The sequence below is a fragment of the Ischnura elegans genome, chromosome 7 (genome assembly GCF_921293095.1).
Source record: "Ischnura elegans chromosome 7, ioIscEleg1.1, whole genome shotgun sequence".
Lineage (NCBI taxonomy): Eukaryota > Metazoa > Arthropoda > Insecta > Odonata > Coenagrionidae > Ischnura > Ischnura elegans.
Genome location: NC_060252.1, coordinates 84,573,823 through 84,592,454, shown reverse-complemented (window position 1 = coordinate 84,592,454; position 18,632 = coordinate 84,573,823). Strand labels below are relative to the sequence as shown.

The 18,632-nt window shown below is 39.6% G+C and overlaps 1 protein-coding gene across 1 annotated transcript in view; it reads right to left on the bottom strand.

The window, feature by feature from the left end:
• Window positions 1-17,113, bottom strand: part of LOC124162356 — a 132,002-nt gene extending 114,889 nt beyond the window's left edge. The window contains exon 1 of the mRNA XM_046538866.1: window positions 16,786-17,113. Coding sequence (XP_046394822.1) covers window positions 16,786-16,924 — 139 coding nt within the window. The 5' untranslated portion in view covers window positions 16,925-17,113. The remainder of the gene's footprint in view (window positions 1-16,785) is intronic.
• Between the last annotated feature and the right edge of the window lie 1,519 nt (window positions 17,114-18,632).

Here is an 18,632-nt window from a genome sequence, read left to right as displayed (position 1 = left end):
CGGTACCCAGTACATAGGACGGCGTTGAAGTTAAAATTGACATTACAGGCTTTAACAACATTAATCATGACACAAGAGGAACAACCTATTCAATACTGTACCACTAGCATGTAAATCTTGTCATCAGGAGCAAAGTCTTTGCCGAGGGAGGGGAGGGGGTTGAGGGGAAGTCTCTAGTAAGTGGTGCGGGACATACCTCAGCGGTGCCGCGGTGCGGGGTGGCGCCTTAGGGGGGGGATCGCATTACGACGGACGATATCTCCTAAACGCTTAGAGATAGGTTAAAACAAACAGAAAATCGGCCCTAACGGGCTTTACTTTTACGTTTTACATAGAAATAGCGCTTTTTCGGCCCCAAAAAACTCAATTGAGGGTCCTTAGTACTTAGGGCCCTTGGGGCACGGGTTGCCGTTATTTTAAAGTAACCAAATTTTAACACGTGAATATAAACACCATTTGGATTATTTTGAGACCAGGAAAACATAACTTTTCGCAATTATGAAAAATAAGGGCCGGCCTACTGAACATGTTCAATGCAAGGGAGAAAGAACGCAGAAGACCACAGTTTTCAGCTTAACTTTCCTGCACATTTTTTCATAAGACAAGTTCAAGGATTCAAAAATGACTAATTTAAGCCATGAAAAGGAGACAAGTGTACGACAGTGATATCACTTATTCTTTTTTTTAATATTACCGAGTCCTTATTGCTACATTATCGCTGAGTAGAAGCCATTGGCTGCGAAATACTACTGATATTACCTTACATTTTACCACTATTCTCTTCCATAGGAGGGATTTATTTAAGGAGTGGTTTTCTAGAAAGTCAAGCGGACCACTTGAAAACCACTCAGTCTTCGCCAAGTTCTGCGAGTTCTCGCATTAAATCACGATAAATTCTAGTATTCGAATTAGATTGGTATATATTGTGGGTAATTTAGAGAAAAGAGTACGAGTGAGATGCAGAGAAATGTAGAGAAAAAATACGAGTAAAAAGTATTAACGTACATCCACAATGTCCGCAAATACGTAGCAATGAAACACCAGAAAACCCACATCAACTAATGAAAAGAAAAACGCTTAACCCCTAAAGGTTGATAGCTTTAAGAAAAAATCGAAACTATAAACGCCTTTTCGTATGATAGATAATAACTTAGTCGGTAAAATATTATTGATGGTTCTCCTCCCAATGCAAAAGTTAATATAAGCATAACCTAAAACGTCCATAACCCGACGAGTGACAGGCTATCACCAAGGAAGAAATAAAGTTTCAAATGTGTATACCCCGATTAAAGAATATTTTAAATACCAACGGCTGCTAAATTATCCTATCTAATCTATTTTCAGCAGTTAAAGCCAAGTAGTGAGATGGAAGCCAGGGGGAAATAAGATGCCATTCAACTGGCTTGAATGGAATTCTGAATAGGATATCAATAAAATGAAAATGATATTTTAGATTTTACAAAGGGGAACCAACATAACGATGGAAATAAAGACTAATTTCGGGAGAGAAATGAGAGCCGTAAATTTTCATTCAATCCATTAACTTCTCTTTATGTTCCGAGATAAACTCACTCCATCTTTAGAACTGAAGTGTTTCGACGAGGCCCAGAATAAAATTTATAACTCAGGAGGACATTTCCATTTGGAATATAAATTATTCATAACGAATTCAAAAGTCACTACCAAGGTCTTTACAACAGTTTTCCCAGCGTTGGAGTGCTGTTCCGTACATTTTCATAGCATTAACAGGTTTACGTTGAACATCGGATCAACATGGCCTATTGCCAGGGTTATCCTTCCACACTGACCGTCAAAAATTAATTGGCGTAAGACCATGTACTCTTCATTCTATCCTGTTAGAGTACTCCCTCTATAATCCGGCATTTCACCTCTCTGGCCCTGCTAGTAATACGAGTTTTTATACCTGCAGCTACCAAGTGAGTAGCTCAGTAATTTCGAGTAGTCTACTTCACGGGTGAACCTGGTCCAACTCAGAAAATAGGGGAAGTAGTGCTTACTGAGAGGGGACTTCCACTTCAATGGAATAATGAGGACAATAGCGACTGCATGACTTGTGCTGATTGGTTACACGGCTTGTGTAGGCTGCTGCCAAAGTTGCGCCCATCGGCTACACCAGTGGCGTAACTTGGAATATGCTCTTTACTTTAGTTTACTTTATTCTTATTATTACTATTATATAGATGAGGGGGCTTTAGCGGAGGATATGGGGGTTTTGGGGGGAATGATGGGGTTAGTGGGGGCAACCCCCTAGGAAACGGGGATATGAGGAAAAATTTTGAAAACTAACATGCCTGAAAATGCATTTTACATCATTTTGACACTTAAAATTTAACTTTAAGCAGACGCAGTTTGTATATATCAAATCCAGACAAATTTAAATTATTTTTTGATTTCTCTGAGGCTCTGGGGGGATATATCCCCTCATCCCCCTCCCCATAGTTATGCCACTGGGCTACATTGATGTTTAGTTATTTGTGGGGGTATTTCTAACTGGGAGGAGGATATTCATAGCGGATCTCCCTTTCGTAGTTTTACTTTCCGATAAAACTTCAATTGCGCGTATGAACTAATTTAGGGTAAAATACTATATATTAAAAATATGGGTGAATAAAATAAAACTTAGCTTATGCCGTATAATTGCGTCGTTATAAGTGATTTCCAGTAATCCGGTAGTGCTCTGGTCAGATATCTGCCTGATTACCGAGAGACCACTGTACATTTTTTCTCTTCATTCAGCCTCCCTACTCAACCACTCAATCACTCCATTATGGTTTTCTGCATCCCAATACTCCTGGGTAAACCTGAACGCAAAACCTTCTTGTGTCCTCTGGCGGGGCCCTTCCCTCACGTAGAATGTCGAGCACTTACTCGTTCATCCTCTTCGTCTATCTAGCCTTATCTATTCTCTTCCATGCCCACATCTCAAATGCCTTTAGCGTAATCTCATCCTACTCCATCAGCGGCCACGCTTCCAGAACACAAATCTCACGAATTGCGCTCATACAGTGTTGCGCGAATGCGCGTTCAAACAATCATTACGTCCATTCAAGGTAGACCACCAGATACCTAACCGAAGTCTTCAAAAGTTCTCCTAAGAAGACAATGCAAGAGTTAACTCATTATACTGCGTTCAGCGAAGAAAGATATTAGTTTGGAAAATGTGAAAATTGAACACGCGCTCAGGAAAGACGTATCCAACGAAGATCCGCTCTGAATATCCTCCTCCCAGTAAGAAATACCACCAAAAATAACTAAACATCAGTGCAGCCTATGGGCACAACTTTGGCAGCAGTCTACGCTAGCCGCGTAACCATTCAGCACAAGTCATGCAGCCACTATACAGGCTTGAGAAAAATTGTGTAGCGAAATTTTAACACTGGATGGCTGACGCCAGCAGGAACCAAAATTACTACTGATGTTTTTGGCGAAAACGCACCGTTTTCAACTACATAAACTTTTAGACAAGCTTTCCGATTGGCCGCGAGTTTACCCTGTAACCAAATGCCATGGACAACTCATGACTTCGAAAGTTTTGTCTTCAGATGATCGCGATGTAGTACATATCCAAGGAATGCGGCAAAAGGGAAAACTCGCAGCCAATCGAGACGCTTGGCTCAAAGTTTCTGTAGCTCAAAAATAGTGCCTTTTCGACATAAACATTATCAGTAATTCTGGTTCCTGCAAGTATCAGCTATCCAAGGTTAAAATTTCGAGACATAATATTTCTCCGCCCTGTATATGCTAAGGTCACTCGAGGTGAGCTTTATCGCAACCAGTCGAAAGCAACCTCCGGTGAGAAAAACACGGAGTGTAATACATCGTCACCCTTACAAAGGTGGTTGATCCTCCGGGGTCGACATCTTCTACTGGGAGACGCCGAGGCAAAGCCCTCGACAAGAACACAAACACCCCTTCGTGTCGCAGCCGAAGGGAAAGTAAATTTCAAAACACGCATTGCGGACGCCGACGTCGAACGCGGCAGGTTCGGAATGGAAAACACAACGTCGGCCCCATCCCCTGCAGCCCTCGCAGCGAAACCCACTCATCTCCCCACCGAAGGGGGCCCTTGCAGGCATGCATGTTCCAAGCCGGCCGACGTCCTCGGCGACATGATGGGGATATGGGCACCTCCTCCGACGCGGGCTATTGAGGCTCAGCATTTGAGACCACGCCGCAAGGCGCCACACTCCCTGAGTAAGATGCTAATTGACTATTTCACACGTGACTCCACGGGCCTCTAGCGCTTGCGGAAGAAATTGCCTCCCCCGAGATATACAATAACGCCAATGGATATTATCGTGCCTTTTGGCGCTAAGCGGACTCAATAGTCGCAGACAGATCGCATTTTGTTTTTTTCGCGACGAATTGCTCGTTTAAAACCTAAGTTATCATCATGTAATTTTCAAGGAGTAGAAACAAGGCCCTCGACAGCACCTGTTCGTATCCCAAATGCAATAATATTACGCCTGCGGGAATGGAATACAGAGGCAAACTTGGTAAAATAAAAAAAAACAAATAATAAGAAAGATTTCCTTCATACACATTGAAAATTTCAAGATGATTGTTAATGTTTTAAAGGAGTTTACATTAAAAAGTGCGGCATTCTTTTTTAGCGCATTGCTTAAATAAAATTAAGTAGTACAAATTTTCTAAAAGGTACAATTTCACATTTAAAAATTTGTAAAATTTGAAAAGGTTCTTTTCTGTATAATCTCAAAAAAGTCAAGGTGATGGTGAAAGATCTTAAATAATATTTGGAAAAAATCCGAATACGACCGGTCAAACGGGTTACCTTAAAAGCGGGAAAAAATTCATCTAATTGAGATATAGCCTTCAGCTTTACATAGATTAAATCAAATTTCAATGGTTAACACAATTTCCAATATCGAGAAATAAGTTCCTCGCGCAAATTTAAAGCTTACGAAAGAACAGAAAATTGCATAAGAGGAAAAATATTCCTTAGTGATCGAAACATAAATTAAAATACCCATTCAAGTGGATTATTCACTCATCATGGTATCACAATATTTGAATTATTTTATTACCTCATCTTTTCAGGTTTTCCAGGTATTTGAAAACTTGTTATCTGAACTTTTGAAAAATAATCGCGTTCCTAAAATACCAACAAATTAGGTAGCGGAAATAATTTTGTGAGGGCAAGACATTTTAAACACGATCTTCTTTACTCCATATACTGTTGCTAAATCATTCAATGGGAGTTTTACGGGATAATTTAAGGCAAAAGGAAAGTCTTAATGGGCTGGTGAATTTGTTTTTTGATACATGCATACTTTAAAATTACAATATAATATGACATATACATTTATTTCCTTAATATAAGATGTACAGCAATGCAGTTTTGCTTGCATGTCTTTCCGTAAAATTGGTAAACACCATTATTTATGCTGATTCGCGCCCAAAGTAGAGTAATAGTGTATACTCCAGTTTAAAGCGATGGAAAAATAGCAATGTATCGTAAAATATCATCGTAACGTATAATGGAATAAAAATGATGCATTTATGGCTGAAAAAGTTTCCAGGAAATATTGAATTTTTTTCGAAAAATCACTGGCTTTCCCGGATTTCCAGGTCTATTTACCTTAAATAGATTATACCTGTTCTAATAAAGAACTTTCCTTCGTGTGCGATCCTCATCATAGTTACTATGCTTCCGTCATGGCACTTCTAGTTTGCAATTCTATTATCCGAAAGTTACAACTACTTCCAATGGCGTTCCCATCCAATGTCAACGCCGCAAACAGCCCATGTGTACTCAAGTATATTACAGCACACTTGGCGTTCCTTGCGTGTCCTCGTTATGGAACACTACGCCCCGAGTCCGAGCGCGGGAAAAAAATCAGGCACCTCAAATATTTTTGCGTTATTAACATTCATCGGCGGCCCAACGCCTCGGCTTATATGACGTCGAGATGAGGCCGCACAGTCTCAAAGAGGCACTGCTGCCAGAACAATGGATTGACGAAATAGTCGTTGATTAGGAAATCAGGGCCAGCCGGAGGAGAGAAAAAATATAATTGACGGCCATCCCTTTCAAGACTCGGTGCATAAGCAGCTAAAACAATGCATGCCTCGACGACGTAGGAACATGATTCCTCAGATAGCGTCTTAATGAAAGCCTGAATTGATATTGGTGGTCGGGATATTTTCATGAATCAAACGTCATTCACAAAACAACCTCCGTTCCAACGCCGCCGAGACAATGCTGTCTCATTATCCCGAAGAACATTTACGTGCATGTTCAGCCGCACGTGAAAGAAAGCAGATCGTTCAATTTTAAGATAATCTTTTGAGAATACAGCCGTTTTTTCACGCATTGGAGCAGATCTTTAGAGTCAAGGAGGAAGAAAGTACGCTTGAAGTGTATATTTAAAGCTTACAGTGGTGATCCTGCGTGGAGGGACCTAACAAAGCGGTTAAAAGGACCAAGTTATCTGGCGAGGAAGGATCATAATTGTAAGATTAAGGCTCCAAGGCAGCCGCCAAATAGACTAAAATTTTCCTTCCTACATCGGGGGATAGAGGATAGGAATGGTTTACCGGAGGAATTTTTTTTTGAGCCCTTCCCAACTAACGCTAAAATATTTATCAATAGGTTAAATAAAATTGAATTCTGAGGGCTCTTCTAAACGTTTATTTTTTTAAATTTGGCCTTTCATGTTTTTTTCGTTTTTGTTTTCGTATATTATTGTGTAAAAATGGATTTTGAGGGCTATGTAAATGTAGACATGTATTGTGTAAAAAATTGTTTTTTGAGGTATTTTTAAAATTTTATTTTGTACTTAGTATTTTGTTTTGTATTTTGGTTTTTGTATATTTTTGTGTGTTGAAACCTATCAACCTAGCTGGTACTTTGCATTTTATATTTTTGTCTTTATGTACTTCCTGATTTTATGTTACCACCCGGCTTTATGGTCGACTAGTAACAATTTATTTAATAATAACAATTTAAAAACCGAGATGAGTTGAATGCTACTGTATATTATTTAAATGTTCCCCGTAATTTAAAGTGTCACTTTACTCTTTTCTTGTACCAAACACCCAAGAGGAATGTTTCAGCATGAAAATTATTATTGCTATTTGCCATACACCGTTTAAGGCAGTTTTACATTAATGGAAATGTAATTAATTACAATATGGTTGCTTAAAAGCACATTAATATCCTATCATTGCAATTGCAGTTCTCATCTCGATGACGCACAATTGTTTAAACAGCCACTAAGAGAAATATGCTATAAATGAGTTATATTCTGTTGGAGAAGAAGCCCAATTGATAGGTAAATATGCTACTACATTCCCCTGGTAAGTGCACGAATAAGGATGAGATTAGGCGAGAATGCTCCATGGTAATTTGCAGGGAAAGGACAACCTGCTATCTCCTTCATTATTCTGAATTTCAAAGGCATATTATAACTTAGAATGAAATGAGCTCCAACCTTATCTATCAATAAAGCCAATGGTTGCCACACTGCCACATAATAACACAAAAATGTTCATCAATATGCATTCACAGTTCATAATTTCAGCAATTATATTATATGGAAGGAACTTAAAAAAATAAATTCAGTTAAAATAATTAAATATAAATAAAAAACGACTCCAAAAATCTAAGCAATGGTAAAATCCAGCCTACACCAAAAGAAAGTTAATACGGAGCTACAATACAAAGTTTCAACAAATTATAGCAATGACCACAGGAACGCAGTTAAAACCTCTCAATTGCACACTGCCAAATTTGAAAACACAATTTATCGCGAAAAACGCGTACATTTTCGGAATACTTTAAAGAAAAAGTCTGGAAACTTTCGCTCATTCGAATATTCCAAAACATTATAGAAAACAACCTTTAATATCATAACCCTACAGACAGAATGTACAAAATGACCATGGGATCATTTAGCCATACTATGATACTACGGAAACCGTAAAACCACATAAACAAAAATACGCCCCTAAAAAGCATGGTACCGATAAGAATGCAACGGCAACACAAAAAAATAACTCCAATCGTTAAACGCACAACAGCAAAAAAAAATCTCGGCGAAATTCCCTCACAGAATAAATACGCGAAGTCACGAACGAGAAGCGAGCGTTATCACCGGCACACAAAACATTACCGCCACCGATATTTCTCCCTCTTCACTTTTATTTTGAGCAAGATCCGGAAAAGACTACGACGAAAAGACCACGACGCAGCGACAAAACACTCCACTATGCCGCGCGGGAAGTCTATCTTTCGATCCACGACGCGAATAGCTGAACAACGGTAGGGATTGTTGAGAGCAGGGGTTGATAAGGAGCAGGAATGCTTGGGGAACACACGGCTGTGGTACTGTGTGGATCGAAAACGGCGCAGAAGATAAGGCGAAGGAGAAGGGAAACGCGGAGAAAAAACGGCAAAGTAAACAAAAGACTGGAGATCAACCACATTGGGTCAATCCTGAAAAACGTGAATGCGCAAAAAGAAAAGACTTTTACTACGTGCAATATGACACATCGGCACACTATGGCTAGATTGGATTTATCAAAAGCTATCACAACGACGAAATTTACTTTGAAAATGGTATGGTAAACGGGTAGGCGAGCTATCACAAGGAATTGTGAAGATTGAACTTCTATAAACGAGAATTTCTCCCTAGTGAAGGCCTGAAAATTGCTTTTCTGCAAACGCGAGACACATTAAAATACTTCAACATCGTTATTAAGATATTAAAATATTTCATTTCAAGATCGAGAGGCCTCGCGATTATTCTCACCGTAAATTATCAAGATAGATGATGCAAATATAATCCTTTTTTTTAACTTTATAGATCGCATTTTCTTTATGATATTTCGATAAAACCAACTTACTCCCCTTCCGTAAAAACAATGAATAGTTACATTAAACAGTTCACCATTAGAGGCGCTGAAAATATTATTCATTATACAGATATTGCTTAGTTAAACTAACAGACATCGTAGCACACACGGTACTTATTTATGTATTACCATTTTTGCCATTACAAAATGAAGCTAAAAAACATGTAAACATAAGCATCTTAATATGTAAAATGTGATTAATCTTCCCTAAATAATTGGAACAAACTCGGTTGGGATTTCATTTCTTACTCGCTCAGTAGGTAGCTTGAGACCAGTGGAGGATTCATAGTCCCCCTTCTGGGGCCGCCCGCATTAACGAAATTGTCTTTTATAAGCGTATAATATTTTTAATAAAACTTTCTTAAACTTGCATGTGACTTGATTATTTTTTACTATTATAAAAGTAAAGGTAGGTCAACATATCTTTTGCGCCCCCTTCGAGTTTTTTCTGTATCCGCCACTGCTTGAGACCCAAATGAAATATTGGCAAATAATTGTCCTAAAACAAGGGAGGCATAGATAAAAACAAATTGCTGAATGGACATAGATGAGGCCCATACCGCATACGACTCGAAGGATGGAAACATTAGTGGAGATAGCAGAGAAAAGGACTTCTTTAAAAGGGCAGACAACACGGCTATGAGACATCACAGCAGTTGTATTTCTTTCATCCAATTACCACCCGATCGTTGTAACGAAACAAGTCTATTTATGATATGGCTGAGATGAAAATTCAATTCAATAAATGACCGAGAAAACTAAATCGTAACTTTCATTAAAACAGCAAAAAAAGGAAAATATCCATTTTTAATCATTTTTGGTATACAAGACGGAATCCGAAAAGAACAGCAGGGATTAATTTTTCCCACGAGCTCAATCATAATAATGAACATAGCTGGAAATAACGACTCCTGAAACCATGTTAATTACGTCTTTGATTTTTTCAGACTACCTGAGGTTGGCTATAAAATTCATTAACAATAGAATCAGATATATATGACTAAGTGCGATAAATAGGATGACGACACATGAAGATATGACCTGGAATTCGGTAAACATAATTTCAACAATAAAAGGTAGGTAGATGAAAAACGATTAAAATTATACGATTATTATACAAAATAAAAGTTGAAAAGACAATCTAGGCGATCATAGGGCGATACTGTTGATTAAATAACTTATAAAAGCATTAAAAGCCGAAAATAAGTAAACAATCGTGAGAAAACACGCGACTATATCAACCCACCTCTAGCAAGTGTCCTTTAAACGGAAATCTGAATATTTGCAGAATCGATCACAATATAGGCCAATGCATTGAATGAGAAAGGGGACAAATGGTAATGAAGTCCGCTGATAGCATTTCTACTCAAAAGTGACACCAAAACTTGTCGCAGTTAGGCTCAGTGTGCCTGCAGAATTTATTACGAGCTATTTAATTCCAATCATAGAGGCTGACAAATAAATATTGGGGATTATCACATATTTTTATAGGGTAATTTAGGGGTTGGTAAGATTATATGTTACTGCTTCAGTAACATATAATCTTACCAACACCATCCCATAGGCTACCTGGAAACTTTGCTGCACCCAATAACTCGCATTCGGGTGTACGACAGGTGTATCCAACCATTGGTGTCAATGATCTCAATTGTAGAGATTCAGATTGAATAGCATGCCAACCGAACGTCCTGATTATGGATGATCAGAGAAAAAATGAGTGTGCGCAAGCAAAAATTTATGATGCAGAAATATGCATGACCCGATCGTTTACCCACACATATGGTCTAACAAAAAAACCCTCATTAATTGAAATTTAATAGCCAGCATGAACCAGCAACGGAATTCACTTGAGTAACATGTTACCTAGGCGAGGAACATGGACTGATCCACTGAATTTCCATTTATCCACAATTCGTGACTAATAATTAAAATAAGAGAATGCGCATTCTCTAAACCTAGACTTCGGGCAAGCGAAAAAGGAACCCTCTTCCAAATCCGATCGAGATTTTTTCGAAACTAAATTAATAATGTTTCAATGCATAATAAATGCGGCACAATATTTATTTGCACACGATTTTTCTCAGTGATATTTTAAGACCCTTAAACAAATTGTATGCTTTCAAAAAGGAATGTAACTTAAAAACTAACTACAGGTAAACTTAAGAGACATTCCAGGATTTCAAAAATGAAATCCATTAAGTCACAATATATAATTTTTACATAGAGCTAAGCTAAGTTAGACGTCCTCACATGTGCGCAATAAAATTGCCCACAAGAGATTTCAAGGTAAACTGCAGTTTGAAGCAATCACTTTTTACCGTTGCCCGTATCTTGTTTTAATGAGCGAAGCATTACAGATTTACAAAAACTAGAAAAAATGCGAATACTTTAGACCGTTAAAATCTTCAAATATCCTCATGAAATAATGTTTTCTGAAGTAGGAGGCACAAAAAAACTCCACAAATAGGTTTCTGGAAGTCGAGCCTCTCAATAAAACTAAAACTTCGAACGGTTGACACAGAAGAAGCAAATATACGGTAGGTACGTTTCGCAATCCACTGGATAAACCCACATCATGTCGTTAGTGAGTGAAGGAGCTCTACCTCCCGTCAGTTACGGGATATCATTAATATACTTTTAGAATAACAAGCATGATGAGGCACTTCTCACGTGCTTCAGGACTGGCACTAATCAATTCAATAAAGAAATGAGCGGAGTAATTGCATAAAACGGATTGGTGATCAATCATGAGGTGTTGGTTGCGAAACCATATCGTGCTGCACGCACGTGGAAGGGTAAAATGTTATAAATGAAATAGACGAGAAAACTAAACATAATTAAGACGCAAAATTAAATGACCCAAGAGTTAAATAGCAATGAATGTTTCATAAGAAGTTTGTGGTTAATTCTTCGGCAGGTAATGCAATCTCTGAACGTATTTATGACTTAAGTCACAAATTTAAAGCTGTAACAAGTGACTCTTTCTCATTCACTTGTTAAGAGCTTTTCACTGGTTAGTGATTCAATACGAAGATTGGTTTGGTTAGGTAAGGGTAGAGCTCAGCTCGGACCAGGCCACAGGCAATTGAAATGCACATATTCAGGCTTCAATTCACATCCCTGAGCCACCTCGAGATTCGAAGATTTTTTTAAGGGGGTGGGTCAGAATGCTTCACCCTCGACTTGAATGCGGGACCCCTCGATCAACGGCCGAATAATCTTCCACATAGGCTACCACGCTCCCTCTACATGTGTATGTATAACATTAAATCATACTTACGCAGTATTACAAACGATTCTCTCTGATAAAAATATGAAAAAAACATTCTAACAGACTTTTTTTTCATGCATCAAAACTTTTTGAGAGTTAGTGACCTATAATACGGCGTGAAACAGATGTATAACACCCTTTTTTATGGCCATAAGAATAACAATGCTCCCTTTCATCGCCTTTCTGCGACGTTTCTCGCGAGATTCTTGGTATGCTACCCTGTGACACGCTATTATAAGGAATATATTCCATAGGCATCCTTCTATCCATAATTCTAAATAATACAAAATGCTTGCGTTCTACATCGCACACGCTATAAAGAGTATGTTGGAGAGATAACTTCCGCGACTGTTCCCCTCTAAATTGCAATGGTAAAGTCATTGAAATGGCATCTCCATTTACAATGCGGCGACAGAAGTGATTTTATCTAATTTTCCAAATTAAAAGAAGACGATATAATGACAAGTTTTAACCCACTCACATTTAATACTCCCCGATTTAGTCAAAAGTTCTCGAGTCGCTAAAAAAAATCGCTATGGAAATAATAACGTAAAAGCACCGCACAAGTAATAATACTGAGATAATTCGACATTAGAGGCAAGAATACTTCATTTAATCTATCCTTTATGATTTGAAAATGCTACTTACTGGCGCAAAACGCAACAGCAGTTAAGAGCATAAAAAGCCCGTACAGCGTCTCTGCATATGCTTACGTGTCAATAGCAGGAACGTAACGAAATACTGGTGCTTCACGACAGTTATTCGCCACTTTTTTTGTTTTCCTCTCCAATATTGCGTATAATTCATGCGAATAATGGGCATTACAAATACAGAAACACTGGAATTTTTTCTCACATGAATTGTGTAAATAATGATGCACAAGATATCCACTAAGTAGCAAATAAAAATATTAGATTTCAGGTTTTCCAAGGGAATAACTTTTGTCCTCTACGCTTTCAATTCATAGACTTAAGAATTTTGGCTAATATTGCTCATGTAGGGGTAATTACTGACAAGTAGAGAAGTTGTTAGGCCATTACATTGGTCTGTGTAACATCTTTATGTGACAAAAAATTAATTACTCTTGCCTACAAGTGATTCCAATTGGATGAAACCGCCTACATATTCTAAGAAACGTCAGCTCACGCATTAACACATGAGGAAAACAGCATAGGCATTATCATATAACCCTGATGTTTACAAAAATACCATAGCGGATACTCCTTTCTACCTCCTCTAGAAGATGTCTACCTTAAATTTTCGCAGCACGGCAGAGAATTTAACATCATGGAATACCTCAGATTGAAACTGCAGCAATCTAAAACTGAAGAACATACACAAGCAGTTATTCTAATCAATCGCTAAATATGAGCTGCACGTTTGCGAATAATATAAGCATGTCTAGTAGACGACCAAAATTGTAAAAGTGTTCTATTTTTGGGGGAAAATAGGGAAAAAAACTAAAAATTATTTTTTTTCACTTTGCTTTGGGCGCTCGCTTTCAGTGTGTCGCAAGAATTTAACGCATTGGATGAATTTTTGGCAGATGCGTCAAAAAAACGATTTTCCATTATAAAATTTCAGCAAGCATACAAGCCTGCGGCTATGCACTGTTCTTGCTCTGAGTAAAACTTGAATTCAGACGTTTGAATGAAGTATTCTGGAGGCTCCTGTGTTTGGATAAATAAGGATAGAGTTGGTCTGTTGGTTGTAACGATCGATGGCCTTGATATTATGGGGTGTAAATAAATTCAAATACGACATTAGTTTTTAACTTTACTTTGGAATCAATACTAAAATGAGAAGCAAATATCAAATTAGTTTTAACACATCCTCGATAACATAAAGTTAATAGTCACTCTTACCACTGCATTCATCTTCTCAGCAGCCGACCATAGAATCTTCACATTATCTTCAGCCCAAAACGTACTACTTGCTACATGCACAGCACAAAATATTTAGCATTGGCGTAGTTTCCTACTATACCCCAAATCAACTTTTCGAAACCGTTCGATTCTACCCAAGCCAATAGAAAAACAAATGGTGCGAGCGTTCAGTCCCAATTGAAGAGCCCATTTAATCAATTTAAATTACGATAAGATAATCAAAATCTTTACCTTCAATAATTCTGCCCTTTCGCGTTTGGTGTAAGACGACTGGAATAAGGGACTATACACAGTGTTCACCAGATTAGGGTGGACAAAGTTACACCCCGATAACTCAAATAACACCTGTTACACATTTAACCGTCCATAGATATTCGGGTATGAATTATCTACAATGCTTCAATAACATACCCAAACATATCAAGTCATATGAAAGCAACAACTCGTTGACTTCCCTCACAATATCATGCCTCGCTATCCTCGGTAAAGGCGGAGTGAAATCCTTTCCTACCAAACTGAAAGGTTACGGGTTTGAGTCCCTTGCCTGGGTAGGTTGCACCTATCCAGCACATGGATGTTCGTGTATTTTTTTATGAAAACCCCTAATTAAAGGCCAAATAGTGCTTTTTTCGGTGGTGTTAAATTAAAAAAAATATATAAAAAACCGCTCAGTGCATCCGATCGACAGAGCTGAAGCATGAAAAAATGTCATCAGGGATTTAAGTTCATTTGGGAGACACACTTAAGACCGTACCTCCCAAACATTTCGGGGATTTTTCACCCTCCCCCCCCACCCACTGACTTCCCTGCTCGTTACATTCCTGTCTATCGGTACCGTCCAGAGGTGGCAAGCGGTCGGTGGACTTTCTCCCAACTACTTGAGTAGCTAGCGTTTCTCTCGGGCGGAAGAAAAACAGCAGCGAAGGAATTCGAAGAGGGGACAGCAAGTGAGTTCTGGAGAGGAAGTGGGCAAGGAAGCGCAGTGTGGGGAGGAAGCAGAGGGAAGACCGACGGCGAGGAAGTCCGCCCACACACAACCACACACCCACGTCGTCAACTTCCCCCAGGACCCCTACCCCACAAAACACACAAGCGGTCCCCCAACGCCCCCACATGGAGAGGAGTGCGGCGCCTTGAGGCTGACCAACCAACCACGCTCCACCCTTATCGGACCGGAGACTTCAACGCGCGCACAAGCACAAAGGAAATCTACGACTACACTTCCCCACTTTGCACACCTGCTACGGCGTCCTGCAGGGAGTGCAAGATAACAATCAGTCCGAGCGGGGATTGCACATGGATTAATAACGCAAAATGTAAACCGTGATAATGATGATGGCGGGTGTAACTGTGATTATTTTATTTAAAAGGCATTATAAAATCCTCTTTCCAAAAGTAACAGACTTTTTTTTGTTCCCTGTGTTAAAGGGAGCCATGAAAGGAAAATATCGGGTCACGAATGAAGGCATCCAGGTGCCTATTACCTCGGCTCCAAAGGACTATCTAGCGAAGGCCTTCCAGGCATGGAAACACTGCCTCCAGAAGTGTATCGACGCCTATTTTGAAGATTTTTTTTATTATTTGTGCGAATATATTCGAAATTGATTTTTTATGAATTTGATCGCATTACCTATGGTACGCACCTTGCAGTACAAACATAAAATTTTCATTAAGAAAGGGAAGTTTATCGTACTATGAGAACAAATAATCAAGCAAAATATTATCATTAACCTACTCTACCGTTTAAGGTATGCAACATAGCCCTTCTCTAATTCCGAGCTCGCATTATTAAAATTTCAGTACTAACCTGAGACATGGAGCATTATGCGACTTATTCCTGTCTCCTCTCCTAATTTAGGCCCACTCTCTCCAGAAATTCCGTTCTCTTCCATCGCCACCCTCGCTTACTTGACATTCTTACCTCGAACACCGATTTTAAAATCTCCTCCCCGCTCAGTATTCGCCCCATCTACGGCCTCTGTTTTCTCCGGTAGTTCTATCTACCTAATTAAACTTTACACCAACACCAACGGTTCTACTGTTTTCAATTACATGCGTACCCACAGGGCCGCCGCCAGAGGGGATGTATGGCACAAGTTACCTCAAAGAAAAACTTTTGGAGGGAATGAAAAACTTGGGAGGGATTTTTAAAACGCTGGCAATATATCGGATGGGGGGAAGTTGCAGCTTTTGAGAGAAATGAGCCATCAGCATCAGCGAGTAGATATCCCTGCATATACATGCACCAAATTAATCTGATATATCCTAAAGCATCACTAAAAAACGAACTACAACTATAGCAGAGCAATAACTATACAATCCAATAATCAATAAGACCCGAATAAGAAAAATATGGATAAATTCTTGTTACGATTCTGAACATTAAGTTTATCGTCTAGTGTTCATTCAATTGAAGCTATTTATATTCATTAAATCTGGAGATTATCCATTGTACGCCTTCATTCTTTTCACAACGGCTTCTTTCACGATAATACGTTCTCTAAAACCCTATTTTTCACCGTCTTTCTCGACAGCTCATTGTTTCTTGAGGCATAAGAGACAATTCATGAAGGATACATCCAATTTAATAGGCAACGCTATCCTGAATGCCATGTTTGTTGACAAAAACAAGCGTGGCACGTCAGAGATAACATGGTACATATGATTTTTCCAGCGGATTGCCATGGGAACGGCTGAAGCAAGAGGTGAAAGAGTGAGCCCGCTACCCACCTGTTTCCTCAGTCCGTGAGAGTCGGCGCATCGGTGAAGGAGCTTCATGATCTCGGTGCCGGCAGTGTTGATCGTCTCGGCGTGGTGCGAGGGCCACTCCGGCCGCGATGCCACGACTGCCGCCGGCAGGCGGGGGCATGGCGGAGGCACGGCCTGCATTCCAATCCGTGGTGAAGCACTTGGGAGTTTTCAACGAAACACCACTAAACACTCTTATTTGGACCAATCTCACACGTAAAATAAAATCCGGAAAAAATACTCTCCTCAATCCAATTCGGAGACGGCGCCGAGGCGACTGTGCTGGCGGGACTGACAGTGGGTCTCAGGAGGAGGAGCAGGAAAGATCGGCGGCGGGGGAAGGAAGTATAGATCCGCATCGAGCTTCGAGGGGGAGAGAAGAGGTCTCTAGTCTGACGGGCGGGCCTATCTTCGGGGAAGGCTTGGTTCGAGACACGCGTGTAGCGTAGCTTGCGTAGAATGTGTAGGAGGATGGTTAGGAGGAGGAGTGGGAGCTCGGCTGGCTGGGGACCCACCGGTCCTAAGGAGGAGGATTTGATTAAGGATTCTGTGAGATACGAGGGAGAGCGGAAGAATAATAGGTTCTCGCAGCGACGGCCAGTAAATCACCATAGGATATTTCTTGGGACAATTTTCGTTTCTTCTGGAGCGTGTATGTAGATACAGCTCCAGCTCAGATGTTAAAAAGAAGGATATCGTTTCTCTGTCCGCTCTCACGGCCGTAAAACAAATTTGATTCTTTCCCAATCTTGATCTCAAATACCTCACCCGTATCCTTCATGATTTACGACAATTTCGTCAGCTAGAACACGATTTTACAAGTTATTCCCAGAATGGTTAACGGAACATACCAATTTTACTCGGAAACTTTTGATAACATCAGGCGTCACTTGAATTTTTCCTTCGACGGATATATCATTTGGCTGGATAACCCTTGCCATGCTTTCCAGCGCCTCTCAGTAATCACGCTCCTTATGTTTAGTTTGAAAAATCGAATCGGCCGAGCCCTCAGATAAGCCATCAAAGAATGGAGAGGCGACATAAACGTTGCAGCCGAGATATTAGAAAGGAGGATAGCTGAACTCTCGAAATGAGACCAGGAAATCGTTGTAGTAATGAGCTAGATTAAGTTAAGGTGTAACCGGTCAAAAGAACTTTTCACAGGAAAAATATACCGTTTATCAATTATTTTTCTCTGCAGCCGTAAAGGTAGCATGTTAAATCCACACAATCTTCACATTAACACCTAATTCTAATTTGCGCATTATTTCAAGGGCGTACCCAGGATCAAAACTAGGGGGGGGGGGGCAAGCCATGGTTGTTCAAGTCGTAGGTAAGATTTAAGCATGGAAAAGATGGATGAAATCAACATTTTAAGGAAATTGTAACAGCTCTTTTATTAGTTTTTAAAATTATTTGCTTGAAAAAATATAATTTTCCTTTACGACATTTGCGATTTTTGCTTCTAGGGGTTGGGGGGCAGCTGCCCCCTCTTGCCCCTCGCTGGGTACGCCCATGCATTATTTTTTGTAACTTTTTACGGTTTAAAAGAAAGTTTGAACAATATACATATACATGCTAATTAACAATCCGTCTCTAAAAGCGTGTGGTGGGGGGTGTTAGGACACCAGCTGTTAACACACAAAAAGGAAATGCCCAAACGACCAGCACTATTTAACGTGCTTTATCGTACCGGGGAAAAACGAATTCCCATACCTATCTATTTCGCGAAATATCTCTCTGAATTTTTCATACCTGGAAATGTAGTGAGGTTCTAATATCATGTTCTCCGTGTCGCTCGTAAAGATATCCATTCTCAATTGCTCAAG